At 41.5% G+C, this 14,266-nt stretch overlaps 3 protein-coding genes across 3 annotated transcripts; 2 read left to right on the top strand and 1 right to left on the bottom strand.

The window, feature by feature from the left end:
- Positions 1–1,800: 1,800 nt before the first annotated feature.
- On the top strand, positions 1,801–8,788 carry LOC144016618 (titin-like). The gene is made up of 2 exons (XM_077517957.1): positions 1,801–8,074; positions 8,255–8,788. The coding sequence occupies exons 1-2, from the start codon at positions 1,801–1,803 to the stop codon at positions 8,287–8,289; spliced, it is 6,309 nt and encodes a 2,102-aa protein (XP_077374083.1). The 3' UTR covers positions 8,290–8,788.
- A 1,231-nt stretch (positions 8,789–10,019) lies between these two features.
- On the top strand, positions 10,020–11,634 carry LOC144015701 (calcium and integrin-binding protein 1-like). The gene is made up of 7 exons (XM_077515931.1): positions 10,020–10,212; positions 10,532–10,566; positions 10,650–10,749; positions 10,865–11,018; positions 11,090–11,208; positions 11,284–11,372; positions 11,448–11,634. The coding sequence occupies exons 1-7, from the start codon at positions 10,162–10,164 to the stop codon at positions 11,467–11,469; spliced, it is 570 nt and encodes a 189-aa protein (XP_077372057.1). The 5' UTR covers positions 10,020–10,161; the 3' UTR covers positions 11,470–11,634.
- On the bottom strand, positions 11,445–14,259 carry LOC144015700 (RCC1 domain-containing protein 1-like). The gene is made up of 8 exons (XM_077515930.1): positions 13,969–14,259; positions 13,687–13,881; positions 13,403–13,568; positions 12,752–12,873; positions 12,456–12,560; positions 12,209–12,358; positions 11,985–12,014; positions 11,445–11,892 (listed from the first exon to the last, which is right to left on the bottom strand). Exons 1-8 carry the CDS (start codon positions 14,165–14,167, stop codon positions 11,738–11,740), a joined length of 1,122 nt encoding a protein of 373 aa, XP_077372056.1. The 5' UTR covers positions 14,168–14,259; the 3' UTR covers positions 11,445–11,737.
- Positions 14,260–14,266: the final 7 nt, after the last annotated feature.

Consider the following 14,266-nt stretch of genomic DNA (forward strand, 5'->3'; position numbering starts at 1 on the left):
CATATCATCTGTGTCACTGTATTTACAAAAAAATATATGGACTACAAAATTTGAAATCAAACCTATAGTCCTATGATTAGTCCGCAAAACAAGAACATTATTCATCATTAATTCATGAAGTATTTCACACCATTTCCCTATTTTTATTTTATTTTATTTTTTTACAAGATTGCCCTGTGATGGGGTGGTTCACTGTGACGGGGCGGTACGGAAAACCTCTCTTTCTTTATGAAGAAGAACCACCCCGTTACAATATAACGTTATGGGGTGATATGCGACCGGGTAGTAAATTAAATTTCACCCCAAAATGGCCATTGTTCGCGATGTGGACAAGTTCTTGACCTAAGAGAATATACTTTCAATTGAAAATATCATCTCTTTACATTTAAAGTGTAAAAATAAATAAATAAATAAATAAATGTTAAAAAAAAAAAAGACAGTTTTCCCTATAAATATTGTGTGACGGGGTTGGGTTGACATTGACAGACCTTTACCTAACATGAAACAACAATGAAAAAAGAAGAAAGAAAAAAAACAATGTCAGAACTTCTCACTCTTCCGGGCTGCTCCAGAGGTTCAATGATGTCACAACAGCAACAGTCAGGAATTTGTAGACAAAACTAGTATGTGTAACAGCCAGGTTGGTAAAATAAACTGAGGGACGCACACAAATAATAAAAATTTTCTAAAAATAATGTTTTTATTTTTAATAAATATATTGTGTGCAATCCGAGAGTCCGTGCACACACGTGGAAATAATACATCTTTTATCTATTTGGTGATATTTTAGATGCAAATGTTATGTTCGTCAATACGGCCATGTACTCACTAAAGTGATTAAAACCCTAAAAAAAAATCACATTTACTCATATATAATGTAAACAACACCAATGAAATTAAAACCTTTCAGCTTTAGAATAGAAACACACTTGGGCACATTTTTTTTTGTACCTTAACACTATCAAACGTTGTGGACTCAAGTGACACTGATAGAATGACTCTGCTGTTTTGTAACCCACGCAGGCTCAACTAACTTTAGAAGATGCAGCAGCTGGCCAGTCAGTCATGTGGCTATTTTAGAAGCTCGAGTAACTGCATGCTTTTGGAGATAAAGCAGGCAGTGACTGCTGGAGTTGAGTTGTGCGTGTTTGGCTGCTTGCGAGCAGAGCTTAATTTGACAGTATCTCAAACAACATTGAGTTGAGTTTGTTTTCTTTTTGCTTTGTATAAGGAAATAAATAATGATGGAGGGAGAAACAGACAAACAAGTAAGTAGTTTTTGTTGTTGTTGTTTTTAACTTGCGCTGAAAATATTTTGACATTTTTGTATGTATTTTAGTTTGTCTATCGACCCATTTTATATTTTCATTCTCTTTGTCTTGGACACTGCTTAGCTTTTGGCTCTTTGGTTTTAATAATAGTTGTATGTAGTTAAATCTGTCATTATGTTAAGTTGTCAGCCCCGACTACAATATATGTATACAGGAGGCTATATCTATTTTTTAAACTACCATTAGCATATTAATACGTGAGATCATGAGATCATGTAAGAATTAATCTTCGGTGCATAAATCTAATTTCACTGACAACTGTATCTATTTTGTAGACAGATGAAAGAAGCGATACAGCTCAGCTCTTTAATCTGACACATGATGCTGATTCTGAGCCATCCACCTCTGCCATTGTTGAAGGTATGCAAAGCAGACATCTATGAAGTTTTCATCACAAGTATGCATTTATAACAGTGCTTTTAAAATATAATTACAAACTCAACATATCTTTCAATCACTGTCTTACACAATGTTTTATTTATTTTGTGTTTCTATAGGACAGATCGCAGGATCTCTTGAAAGGAGCACACAAAACCCTAAAGATACGGCAAAGGAAAAGGCTTTAAAACCAACCCTTCAACTGACTTTCACCACATTCACGGTGAAAAATGGTGAAGATTTGAAAGTAGAAATACCAGTGCTGGGGGATCCAGCCCCAAAGATACAATGGAAAAAAGATGGACAGACTGTCAAAGAGACATCCAGGCTGGAGATATCAACCACATCATCAATGACATTTATTCATATCAGACACGCTGCCAGAGAGCACGTTGGCCAATACTCCATCACAGCAAGCAACAATGCTGGAAACTATACAGGAGAAATCACAGTGGTGGTTCTTGAAAAGCCTGACCCACCCGTAGGTCCTGTGAGAATTGATGAGGTGAGTTCTGACTATGTGTCCATTTCCTGGGAGCCACCCCAATACACCGGAGGCTGTCAGCTTGACAACTATGTTGTGGAGAAACGTGACATTACTAACATGGAGTGGCAAACAGTATCAGCAACGACAGTGCGAACTGCAATCAAAGTCACTAAACTAAAGGCTGGTAATGAGTATCAATTCAGAGTGTTTGCAGAAAATAGGTATGGAAAGAGTGCAGCCATCACATCTTCAGTTGTACTTGCACAGTACCCATTTAGTGTGCCTATGGCTACTGGTACACCGTTTGTGTCCACAGTGTCAAAGTACAGCATGTTAGTTGAATGGGCACCCCCAAGCAGCGATGGAGGTAGCGCTGTCACTGGCTATCACCTGGAACGAAAGGAGAAAAACAGCATATTATGGACCAAGCTGAACAAGTTTGCCATACATGACCCCCGATTCAAAACAACCGGCCTGGAAGAAGGGATTGCATATGAATTCAGAGTCTTTGCTGAAAATATTGCTGGACTCAGCCCATCGAGCAAGATTTCTGACTGTTATGTGGCGAGAGATCCCTGTGACGCACCTGGTAAACCTGAAGCGGTTGTTATTACAAAAGACAATATCACACTCCAGTGGGCCAAACCCGCCAATGATGGTGGCAGCTCCATCATAGGTTATGTTGTGGAAAAGAAAGAGCTTCCAGATGGCCGATGGATGAAAGCAAACTTCACAAATGTTATTGAAAATCAGTTCACAATTACAGGTCTGACGGGAGGCCAAAGTTATGAGTTCAGAATAACTGCCAAAAATGGTGCAGGCGTTTGGAGCAAACCCTCTGAAAGTATAACCATTTTTGCCGAAGATGTAATTGAAGGACCCTCTGTGTTCATGGACCCCAAGTTCAAGAGTCCGATTGTTGTTCAGGCTGGCGAAACATTTACAATTGAAGCTGATTATTTTGGAAAGCCTCTTCCTGACGTAAGATGGCTGAAGGATGGTGAAGAAATCAACCAAGCTACACCTCGGACAGATATAAAAAACACCCTCACTCATACAACGCTGATTGTCAGGGACTGCACACGCGTGGATGGGGGACGCTTTGTCCTCAGTCTCACTAACATCGATGGAACAACATCTATGCCAGTTAATGTGAAGGTACTGGATAGACCCGGTTCCCCAGACGGGCCTTTGAGGGTGAAAGCTGTAAGTGCTGAAAAATGTCATCTTCATTGGAACCCCCCTTTACATGATGGTGGTGCCAGTGTTTCACACTACATTGTTGAAAAAAGGGAGACAAGCCGTGTTACATGGACAGGAGTTGATCCCCATGTTGAATCTGTCAGTTACAAAGTTACAAAGCTGACGCCCGGAAGAGAATACATATTCCGTGTTTGTGCTGTGAACAAATTTGGTGTAGGAGAATTTCTGGAATCTGAACCTTTCATTGCGCAAAATCCTTTTAAAACACCCAGTGCGCCTTCTACCCCAATAGCCAGTGCTGTGACTGGGGACTCTGTAATGTTGACGTGGGAAAGACCTGAGACGGACGGGGGCTCTGAGATAGATGGCTACATCCTGGAGAAACGTGATAAAGATGGTGTTAGGTGGACGAAATGCAACAAGAGAAGGCTGAATGACTTGCGTTTCAGATGCACAGGACTCACCGAGGGACATTATTATCAGTTTAGAGTATCAGCAGAGAATACTGCTGGTGTCGGTGCACCCAGTGAGGCAAGTGACTATATTAAAATGTGTGATGCATCATACCCTCCTGGTCCCCCTACCAACCTCAAAGTAACAGACCATTCATGCAGTACTGTCTCTCTATCCTGGTCCAAGTCTATCTATGATGGTGGAGCTCCCATTACTGGATTTGTTGTTGAGATGAAAGAAGCAGCAGATGATGAATGGATCACATGCACACCATACACAGAAGATACAAAAGACACCATAAAAGGTCTGAGAGAAAATGTAGAGTACAACTTCCGGGTACGTGCAACAAATGTGAATGGAGTTGGTGAGCCTGTGGACTTACCAGGGTCTGTGGTTGCAGCTGAGAAATTAGAGCATCCTGAAGTTGAGTTGGACTCAGTTTTGAGAAAGCTAGTTAATGTCCGAGCCTGTTCAACATTACATCTCTATGTCGCCATCAGAGGAAAGCCAGAACCTGAGGTCCATTGGTCAAAGGAAGGTGGTCCTCTCAGTGAGCGTGCACAAATAGAGGTGACAGGCTCCTACACGTCGTTGATGATTGAAAATGTAAACAGAAATGACACTGGGAAGTATTTATTGACTGCTACTAACTGCATGGGCTCAAAATCAGCATTTATCAATGTTCGAGTGTTGGATACTCCCAGTGCACCAACAAACCTGCAAGTGAAAGATGTACAGAGAGATTCTGTGTTCGTCTCCTGGGAGGCTCCACTCATTGATGGAGGAGCAGTGATCTCACATTATGTGGTGGAAAAGAGAGAGGAGGCGAGAAAAGTATTCACAAGTGTCTGTAGTAACTGCACAAGGAACTCGTGTAAAATTGGCAACCTCCAGGAGGGATGTTTTTATTACTTCCGTGTCTTGGCTGTAAATGAGTATGGAAGTGGACAAGCAGCTGAAACAACGGAGCCTGTTAAAATGTCTGAAGTGCCTCTTCCTCCTGGGAAAATAACACAGAGTTATGTCACCAGTGACAGTGTACAACTCTCGTGGGAAAAGCCAGATCATGACGGAGGAAGCAAAATTACACGTTATATTGTAGAAATGCAAGCAAAGGGCCATGACAAGTGGACAACCTGTTCTGAGAGTAAATCACTGGAAACCGTCATTAATGGACTGGCAAAAGGAATGGAATATTTCTTCAGAGTTAGTGCTGTGAATGAAAAGGGAAAGAGTGAACCGAAGCTCCTGTCGACACCTGTTACTGTAAAAGACACAAGTGCTGAACCTGTGATCAATTTGCTGTCCAGCACATTCAGTGTGAAGGCAGGGAATGATTTAAGGATTGATGTGCCATTTAAGGGTGTACCACAGCCAACAGTAACATGGAAGAAAGATGGCAACATACTCAAAGAGACCTGCAGGGTAAATGTATGTACATCGGATACGTCATCACAAATGATAATCAAAGATGCAACAAAGGTAGATGTCGGCTTGTATGAGGTAACCGTTGCCAATTCCACTGGAACTACGTCTGCTGAAATCCATGTTAATGTTTTTGAAAAACCTGGACCTCCATGTGACCTCACTGTGGAAGAAGTGAGCGCTGACTTTGTGGTTTTGATGTGGCAGCCCCCACATTATAGTGGGGGGTGTCAAATATCTAATTATGTTGTTGAGAAGAGAGATACAGTCAGCACAATATGGCAAACTGTGTCAAGCACCGTTGCCAGGACCTCTATAAAAATATCCCGGTTGACACAGGGCACTGAATATCACTTTCGTGTTGCTGCAGAGAATCGCTACGGGAAGAGCTCCTTTGCTGAGTCTGAACCCGTTGTTGCCCAATATCCTTTCAAGGTTCCAAGTCCCCCAACCAATGTCTGTGTTGTGAGTGCCTCAAAGTCTGTCATGGTCATTACATGGAGCCCGGCAAGCAGTGATGGTGGCAGCCCTATTATTGGCTATCATATTGAATACAAAGATCAAAGTAGTATTCTGTGGACAAAGTTAAACAGAGGTCCAGTGACAGAGAACAGATTCAAAGTTACAAGTATTGAAGAAGGCCTCGTGTATGAGTTTCGGGTTTATGCTGAGAATATCGTTGGCGTAGGCCCCTGCAGTAATGCCTCTGAGCCTGTTGCAGCAAGAGACCAGTGCGAACCCCCACGCAACCTCACAGTTTCCAATATAACAAACTCTTCGGTTTCCCTCTCATGGGACAAACCACAATACGACGGTGGGGCTAAGATAACTACTTTCATTGTAGAGCGCAAAGAGCTTCCGGATAGTTGTTGGCTTAAGTGTAACTTCACCAACTTACTCAACACCTTTTTGGAGGTGACTGGTCTCACTGAGGGTGAACAATATGACTTCAGGGTCCTTGCAAAGAATGCAGCTGAGCTCTTCAGTGCACCCTCCGAGACCACAGGACCTGTCACTGTGCAGCATGATGTGGAGCCACCTAAAATTATCGTAGAGGACAAATTTAGACAGATTTTGGTTGTTAAAGTGGGTGAGATTCTAAGAATAGATGCTGACATCTCTGGCCGCCCCAACCCAACAGTCTTGTGGTCGAAGAATGGTAGAACTATTGGCACAAAGGGCAGGGTTGAGATTACAGCAACAAAGACGCATACGTCTTTACTTATCCGGGAAAGCGTTCGGAAAGACTCCGGACAATACATTCTGACGCTACAGAGTACTGCGGGTACTACATCTATTACAATTACATGTAGAGTCTTGGATAGGCCTGGCCCTCCAGCTGGACCCTTGGAAGTGTCTGGAATTTCCGCGGAGAAAGTCACCTTATCATGGGGACCCCCTCACGAGACAGGCGGTGCAGAGATCATGCATTACATTGTTGAAAAGTGTGAAACCAGCCGTGTAGCCTGGACTCTTATTTATGGTGACTTGATGGCAACTACTTGCAAAATAACCAAGCTGCTCAAAGGAAATGAATACCTCTTTAGGGTGAGGGCAGTGAACAAGTATGGTGAGGGGGAGACTTTGGAAAGTGATCCCATCAAGGCGGTTGACCCCTTCACCATCCCATCGCCCCCAACGGATGTTGAGGTCACAAGTACGACGAGTGACACTATGACTATCTGCTGGAAGAGGCCAGTATCTGATGGTGGAAGCCGAATCAGCGGGTACATCATCGAGAAGCGCGACAAGCAGGGCATTCGTTGGCTGCGTGTTAATAAGAAGCCTGTCTACGACCTACGAGTCAAAGCTTCTGGCTTACATGGAGGATGCGAATATGAATTTCGTGTTTTTGCAGAGAATGCTGCAGGGATAAGTGAACCCAGTCTACCATGTTCTCTTGCCATGGCAGAAGATCCAAAGTTTCTGCCTTCCCCTCCTGGAAAGCCTACGCTTCTCGATTCTTCCAGGTCCTCAATCACTCTTTCGTGGAACAAGCCACTGTTTGATGGCGGAGCGCCAGTCACTGGGTACAAAGTTGAATTCAGAAAATCCACAGAAGAGGCCTGGGCTGTTGGGACTCATAACACAGACAATACTGAGTTTAAAGTAACGGGGCTCACCTCAGGGGCAGAATACGTGTTTGTTGTTAGATCAATAAATAAGGTAGGCATCAGTGATGCCAGTCCTGAAACGGATCCTTATGTGGCTGTGGAGAGAGAAGAGGAACCCAGGTTTGACATTAGCACTGATATGAAGAAGACTCTCCATGTTAAAGAAGGAAGTGCCTTCACCCTTACTGTGCCTTTCACTGGCAAACCTGCTCCAAGTGTGACCTGGGAAAAAGCAGATGTGGATCTAAGAATCAGAGGACTGATCAACACCACCAGCTCTGTCACCTCCATTACTGTGGAAAAAGCGACTCGTGATGATACAGGCAAATACATAGTCAAATTACAAAATGGTGTTGGCAAAGCCTCTTTGTCTCTAAGTGTGCAGGTTCTGGATTCCCCTGGTCCACCAACACATTTAGCTGTTAAAGATGTTACCAAGAACTCTGCCACAGTTACTTGGGACATCCCTGAGAATGAGGGAGGAGCCTCCGTTAAGAACTACCTTGTTGACATACTGGACATCAGCAGAAAAGGATGGACAAGACTCACCAACAGGTGCCACCGGTTGTCCTACAAGGTGACTGACCTGGAGGAGGGTGGGATCTACTACTTTAGAGTCACCGCAGAAAATGAATTTGGCATCGGTGTTTCAGCTGAGACGAGGGAAGGAACAAGAATGGCAGGTAGAGTATGAGGAAAGCACATGAATAATGTTGTGTTTAGTAGGAAACTTTATCAAAAACAAGTATTTCAGTCAAATAGACCAAAACCGAGAAATCACTATTACAACTGTTGTAATTATGTCAGCACTTTGTTCCATTGTATACTGATGTTTAATTCTGTTTTTATCTATTTTATTTTAGATTCAACAGAATGGGAAACAAATCCGGGAGCTTAGTTTGTCTCACCTCCAGAGTTGAGCTGAACTCTTCCGCATGTTGAATAATTAATTGCTGAGCTATTCAAACTTTGTTCAGTTTCAAAAATAGAAGTCTTTGTATTCAATATTCAAACATACTGTACTGTAGTTAATCTAACATGTTTTATAGCATTATTGTCAGTTTCATGTAATAAATTAAATAAAAGATGACCATTAGCGGTACTTAAGTTTGGATTGGATGTTGAAAATAAAACATTTGTTACGCTTATTGATTAGCTACATCAAGCAATTTATGTGTTTCAAACATCACCATCCTTTGAAAAAAAAAAAAAACAACTCCAATGAAGTTGGGATGTGTAAATAAAAACAGAATACAATGATTTGCAAATTCTTTTCAACCTCTATTTAATGCAATTTACAGAGACAAGATATTTAATATTCAAACTAATAAACTTTTTTGCAAATACTTACTTTGAATTTGAAGCCTGCAACACGTTCATTCCATGAAAGGTGGGACAGGGGCATGTTTACCACGGTGTTACATCACCTCACCTATTAAGGACACCTGCGTTTGGGAACTGAGGATGCTAACTGCTAAAACTTTGTAGGTGGAATTCATTCCCATACTTACTTGATGTACAACTAGTTGCTCAACTAGGGTCTATGCTGTCATATTAAACACTTCATAATGTGCTACACATTTTCACTGATCACACTCACAGTGTTTTACAACTAAACCACGCTGTTCTAACATGTACAGAATGTGGCTTGGCATTGCCTTGCTGGAAAAAAAGGATGTCCCTGAAAAAGACATTGCTTGGATAGCAGCATACGTTGCTCTAAAACCTGTATGTAGTCTACCTTACAGCATGAAAGGCGCCTTCACAGATGTGCAAGTTACCCATGCTATGGGCACCAACGAAAGGAAAAACAACATTGGAAGTGCACGTTTATTTATACTTTATTTCTCAGTCAGGGCGATCCTTTGATTGGTTACATTCCTTTTGGCGTCACAATTGACGGATTCATGACTTCATGTTGACTTTCCCTACAAACATGAAGATTTTTGGTTAAAAATAAAATAAAAAAATAAAATAAAAAATAAAATAATAACAACAATTCAACATATTTAATATTGAAGATTGTCGGCACCCTGTTATTGGAGCAAATGCATACTTAACACACCTCAGACCATAGGATACTCTTTTAGGTAATCTTATAAAACATTGACTGATGGCAAACAGTCCAGAGTCAAGTGTACCTGCTTCTCGCCCAAAGTCAGCAGTTATAGGCTCAGTGACCTTTGTGACCCAATAAGGACCAGCACCTTAAAAACTGATGCAAAACCAATACCTAGAAATTTAATTTCAACGGCACATCAAATAATTAATTAATTATTAATTATTATTATTATGCGCAAATGTCACACATTTGGCCTTAACTTCTGACAGTTGAGGCTGTTCATGATTTGGCATGAGGAATCCATGTCAAGAAAAAATCCTGCCATATTGGCTTTAGCCTAGACGGAAGGTTTAATATTATTACATTTCCTTTTATAATAATAATAAAATATATATATATATTAATGGAATGTTACAACTTAAAACGATATGAGAGAAATAGAACATTGCATCTCAGCCTCAAAACGTTCAGGTCTAAAGTAAAAAAAATAAAATAAAAAAATAAAAAAAGAATGACAGCGTCTTTGACTCAGAATCCCTTTATTGACCATATTAGCATATTGGCAGCTGCGTTTTTGTAGCCTCTCAACTTGTCTCAAGCATTAAAGGGTTAACATGAGGGTGGAAACGACAACACCGGAAGTAAAGTGTCTTGACAGGCACCACTGTTTACAAGAGAAAAGTTTAACATTTGGAAGCGCAGTTCAAGATGGGGACAACGGCGAGTCAACTTGGAAAGGATTTGCTCTCAGAATACCAAGTAAGTTGCCACATATTAGAAACCTAAAGGAACAGCCACGATGCCGTCCTGTCTAACGTTATACGGTATCGACGATTAACTGCCGAACACTTGTTTCGCCCAGCGACGTTAGCCAATTTAAGCTATTTTAGTGTAGCCCAAGCAGTAATCTAAACTTGTACTCCAATTTTGAATTTGAACTAGCAGTAGCATCTCATAATTCTGAATCCGACGTTGTCTTGCTTGTTGGAAAGTAATATGTTATCACCATGTAATTCATAATTTCCTTTTTGTTGTTGTTGTTGTTTGTTTTTTGTGATGACTGTCATTTTACTTCTAGGAGCTGACGTTTTTAACAAAACAAGAAATTCTTCTGTAAGTGTCCATATGTATACCACACGCTTGCAAAATTCATTCGGCAGTCTTTATATAACACATTATGTTGTGGCTATTACCAGGGCACATAAAAGATTCACAGAGCTGCTCTCGAAAGATGAAAAAGACCTTCCAAATGCCAGGGTGCCCATGGAGAAGGTCCTCACTCTTCCAGAACTTAAGGTAAAAAGCTAGAAAGTGTCAACACTCCTTATGGCAAAATGAGTTTCTGTTTCATACGGCTTGAAGGAAGTGCCCCAGTTTAACCGCAATGACCCTTGACTTATTGCTGTTCCAGTCCAACCCCTTTAAAACGAGAATCTGCCACGTCTTTTCAACATCTGAAGTAAAAGATGGAAGCCTCACTTTTGAGGACTTTCTCGATCTTTTGAGTGCCTTCAGTGACTCAGCTACACTGGAAATCAAGTCCCACTATGCCTTCCGTATATTTGGTAAAAGCTCGCACGTGATTGGTTCCCACATTCCACAAACATTATATTTGATGCTATGTTCTCATTCCTAGACTTTGATGATGATGGAACTCTTGACTCCGGTGATCTGGAGAAACTAATCAACTGCCTGACTGGAGAGACTGACGACACGAGACTAACCAGGGAGGAGATGAAACAACTCATCAATAACGTGAGTGAGGTCCCGCAATAGAGATAAAACAACAGACATGTAATAATACTGTCGTTTCTACTGGCTGCCATTTAGATTCTTGATGAGTCAGACATTGACAAGGATGGAACCGTTAACCTCTCAGAGTTTCAGCACGTCATTTCAAGGTCACCAGATTTTGTCAGGTGAGCACAAAAATCTAATTCTAAGTGAGTGTGTTTGTCGAAACAGTTGACTTACTTCCAAATACTTCTCCACAGTTCCTTCAAGATTGTGCTGTGAAGACAGACGTTGACTACCCACATTTATTATTGTTTAATCAGTTATAGTTATTCGATGTAAATTATCTATAGATTTTACTGCCTTTACTCATATGTATATCACCCACTTGTGATTTTTCAATCTCTCTTTATATTTCCATATTAAAAGTTTTACAAAAATCCACAATTTTCAACCTTTTTTTATTGAGCATATACTAAATCAAGTCTTCAAGTTACCAGTTTGTCTGATAGAGTGCAAAGTCGATGTATGACTATAGGAGAGGAAGAATTTAAGAGGAAGCTACTTCCTCCTTAACTACAGCAGCAAAAGTATTCCATGCCCCACACGTCACATCGACAACGTGCATCTGTTGTTCCCTGAAGAACTCCACACGACGTGGCTCATCTGAATAGGATGTCTCATATCCAAGCTGCCCGTATCGGCCTGAGAAAGGAAAAACAAGTGAGTTGCGTCTTGTGTTGATTTAAATGTACATTACAGTTGATGCCAATATTAAGAGTTTGAATCAAACTCACCCCATCCCCATGTGTAGAGGTCACCTGTGGCTAAAATGATATAGATCACATTGAAAACATGAGTTTATTCTCTTTGATTTCGTTAACAAGGTATACTCCATTACTCAAACTGTGAACAACAGACATCATATAAATGAAAAGGTTTGGTTATCACAAATTGTGATCAGCGTAATGAAGAAAAAAACTTTCCAATAACTATTTCATGTGGAAGTGAGATTTCCTACATGTCACTGCAGCTGTATGTCGGGAGCCACAGCCCACCGTCTTAATGTCACACGATGGAGTGACGTCCACTAGTGCTGGGAATGCCTGGATGGAAATAAACACTTCTTTGTCCATCGCTGCCTCTGGCGTGTCTTTATATGAAGACATGTCTGCAACATAACAGTTGAAATATAAATAGGTGTAGATATAGCAAGCACAAAAGAGGAAAAAAAAAAATCAGATTCAAATATTCTTGTAATGACCAACCTGCTACTGTTTGACTACTTTGATGCTTCTGTGCCCTCGCAGTCCGCGAGGGAAGACCAAGCTGCCCACTCTCATTCCACCCCCACACATACAGGTCACCGCCATCTGTCACCCAATACATTGATTTACCATTTATATGCATACCTGATTAAGCAAGGCTGCTTTATTTTATATAGTGCACTTCACAAGGTGCTTCAATGTGTTCCACATAGTACAATATTTCAAAACATTTTGTACAAAAATGTCATAGAATTTTAAACATTTAAAATTACACTGAGATTATGAGATACTCTTACCACTAATGCAGACAGTGTGCCACCCTCCAGTAGCCACAGAGCTCATGGTCATTCCCCAAAGTGCCTCCACTACCCTAGGATGCTCTTCGGATGAGAGGCCACCATGTCCTAACTGACCGTGACTGATTAAAAACAAAAACAAAAAAAACGTTCTAAGATTGTAATAAAGGTGTTATGTAGATCAGGGATGCCAAATCTTTATTGGGGCAAGGTACATTTTACAAGTACATGTGGGGGGGACAACAACAAAAACTCATGACATGAGATGGTGGATTACCAGGTTTGTCGACCCTCTGCCATGTAGTGGAAAACTGATGGTTGAAAATAGACATTGTAGTTTTTGGATAAGTGTCAGTGGGAATTACTGATTGCTCAAGATCAGTGAGTGCAAACGTGTGCGGAGAAGGTGTGCTGTGGGAAATTACCTGATTTCACTTGGTCAAAAATTTTAACCTTACTACAAATACATTAGCTTTGTTCATCTAATGTTGCCAGCAAGGTACATAATTATTCTGTATATCTACTTAGTATTTGTAAGGTAATATATATATACACACACACACACACACACATATACACATACCCTGACTCAATAGAGGCTTAGAAACACTGCTCTAGATGACCAAAAAGTGACAGGTGTGTGAGTGATACCTGCCCAGTCCCCATGTATACACAGCTCCAGAGGCACTGAGGAGAACGCTGTGCTCTGCACCCAGTGCCAGCCTGGTGGCCTTCAGGTGGGGAGATAATGGCCGGTAGAAGGGAGGTTTTGTGGCAATGTAGCCATCACAGATTAATGGCAGATCCAGTGACGCACCTGGAAGCCAACAAAATTGGATTTCAGTAAAGATTATTGCAACGTTGGGCCAAACACGCAAAGCAATCCAAAGGGTGGCGCTGTGGCGAATAGCGTCTTCCTTTAAACGCCACCTGACCTGCAGCGCCATCGGGTGGAGTTTTGACTTCCATACTCCATACTGGGGTCTTATTCTCGTTGTCTAGGTCCCATGACTCAACTCTGTCTGTAAAGGCGAGGATTAAGAAAGACTCCCCAACAATGGCGTCCGTGCACCCTGTCCCACAAATCCCACTGACAGCGTTGAAACCTGTCAAACACAAACAGCGGGCACCTGGCAACACAGCGAGGTTGAGCCATTATTTTGAGATTGTGATACTGCATAAGCATTTTTAAATGACACGTTTCATCTTTCGCTCACCATTCGAGTGAAGGGTTACTCTTCGACTCCAACTCGCTCGGAGTTCACTTATTTTCGAAATGCAGCTTCCGTCAACATGACACTTCAACTCTACTGGCGTTACCACGTTAACTCCATCGGCGGTGTCGTATTTATCAACAACACGTTCTCCTACACGTATCTGTCCAAATGCGTTAAAGCCGAAACCGAACCAGCGCATTAGAACCGCTTAGGTTACTGTGCAAGGACTGTGTGGATTCTGTGGAACAGTGTCGGGACTGTAGGCAGCCTTCCCGCAAAAGTTGCGCATGCGCATTCA

This window comes from Festucalex cinctus, chromosome 3 (genome assembly GCF_051991245.1).
Source record: "Festucalex cinctus isolate MCC-2025b chromosome 3, RoL_Fcin_1.0, whole genome shotgun sequence".
Classification (NCBI taxonomy): domain Eukaryota; kingdom Metazoa; phylum Chordata; class Actinopteri; order Syngnathiformes; family Syngnathidae; genus Festucalex; species Festucalex cinctus.

Bases quoted from the DNA above. Each gene is read 5' to 3' on its own strand.
- LOC144016618 (XM_077517957.1), top strand. From the start codon at position 1,801: ATGTTTTATTTATTTTGTGTTTCTATAGGACAGATCGCAGGATCTCTT. The intron at 8,075-8,254 runs GTAGAGTATGAG...ATTTTATTTTAG, and splicing joins GGAAGGAACAAGAATGGCAG to ATTCAACAGAATGGGAAACA.
- LOC144015701 (XM_077515931.1), top strand. From the start codon at position 10,162: ATGGGGACAACGGCGAGTCAACTTGGAAAGGATTTGCTCTCAGAATAC. The intron at 11,019-11,089 runs GTAAAAGCTCGC...TCTCATTCCTAG, and splicing joins CTATGCCTTCCGTATATTTG to ACTTTGATGATGATGGAACT. The intron at 11,373-11,447 runs GTGAGCACAAAA...ACTTCTCCACAG, and splicing joins AGGTCACCAGATTTTGTCAG to TTCCTTCAAGATTGTGCTGT.
- LOC144015700 (XM_077515930.1), bottom strand. From the start codon at position 14,167: ATGCGCTGGTTCGGTTTCGGCTTTAACGCATTTGGACAGATACGTGTA. The intron at 12,359-12,455 runs GTTGGTCATTAC...GTTATGTTGCAG, and splicing joins AAGTAGTCAAACAGTAGCAG to ACATGTCTTCATATAAAGAC. The intron at 12,015-12,208 runs GTAGGAAATCTC...ATATCATTTTAG, and splicing joins ACATACAGCTGCAGTGACAT to CCACAGGTGACCTCTACACA.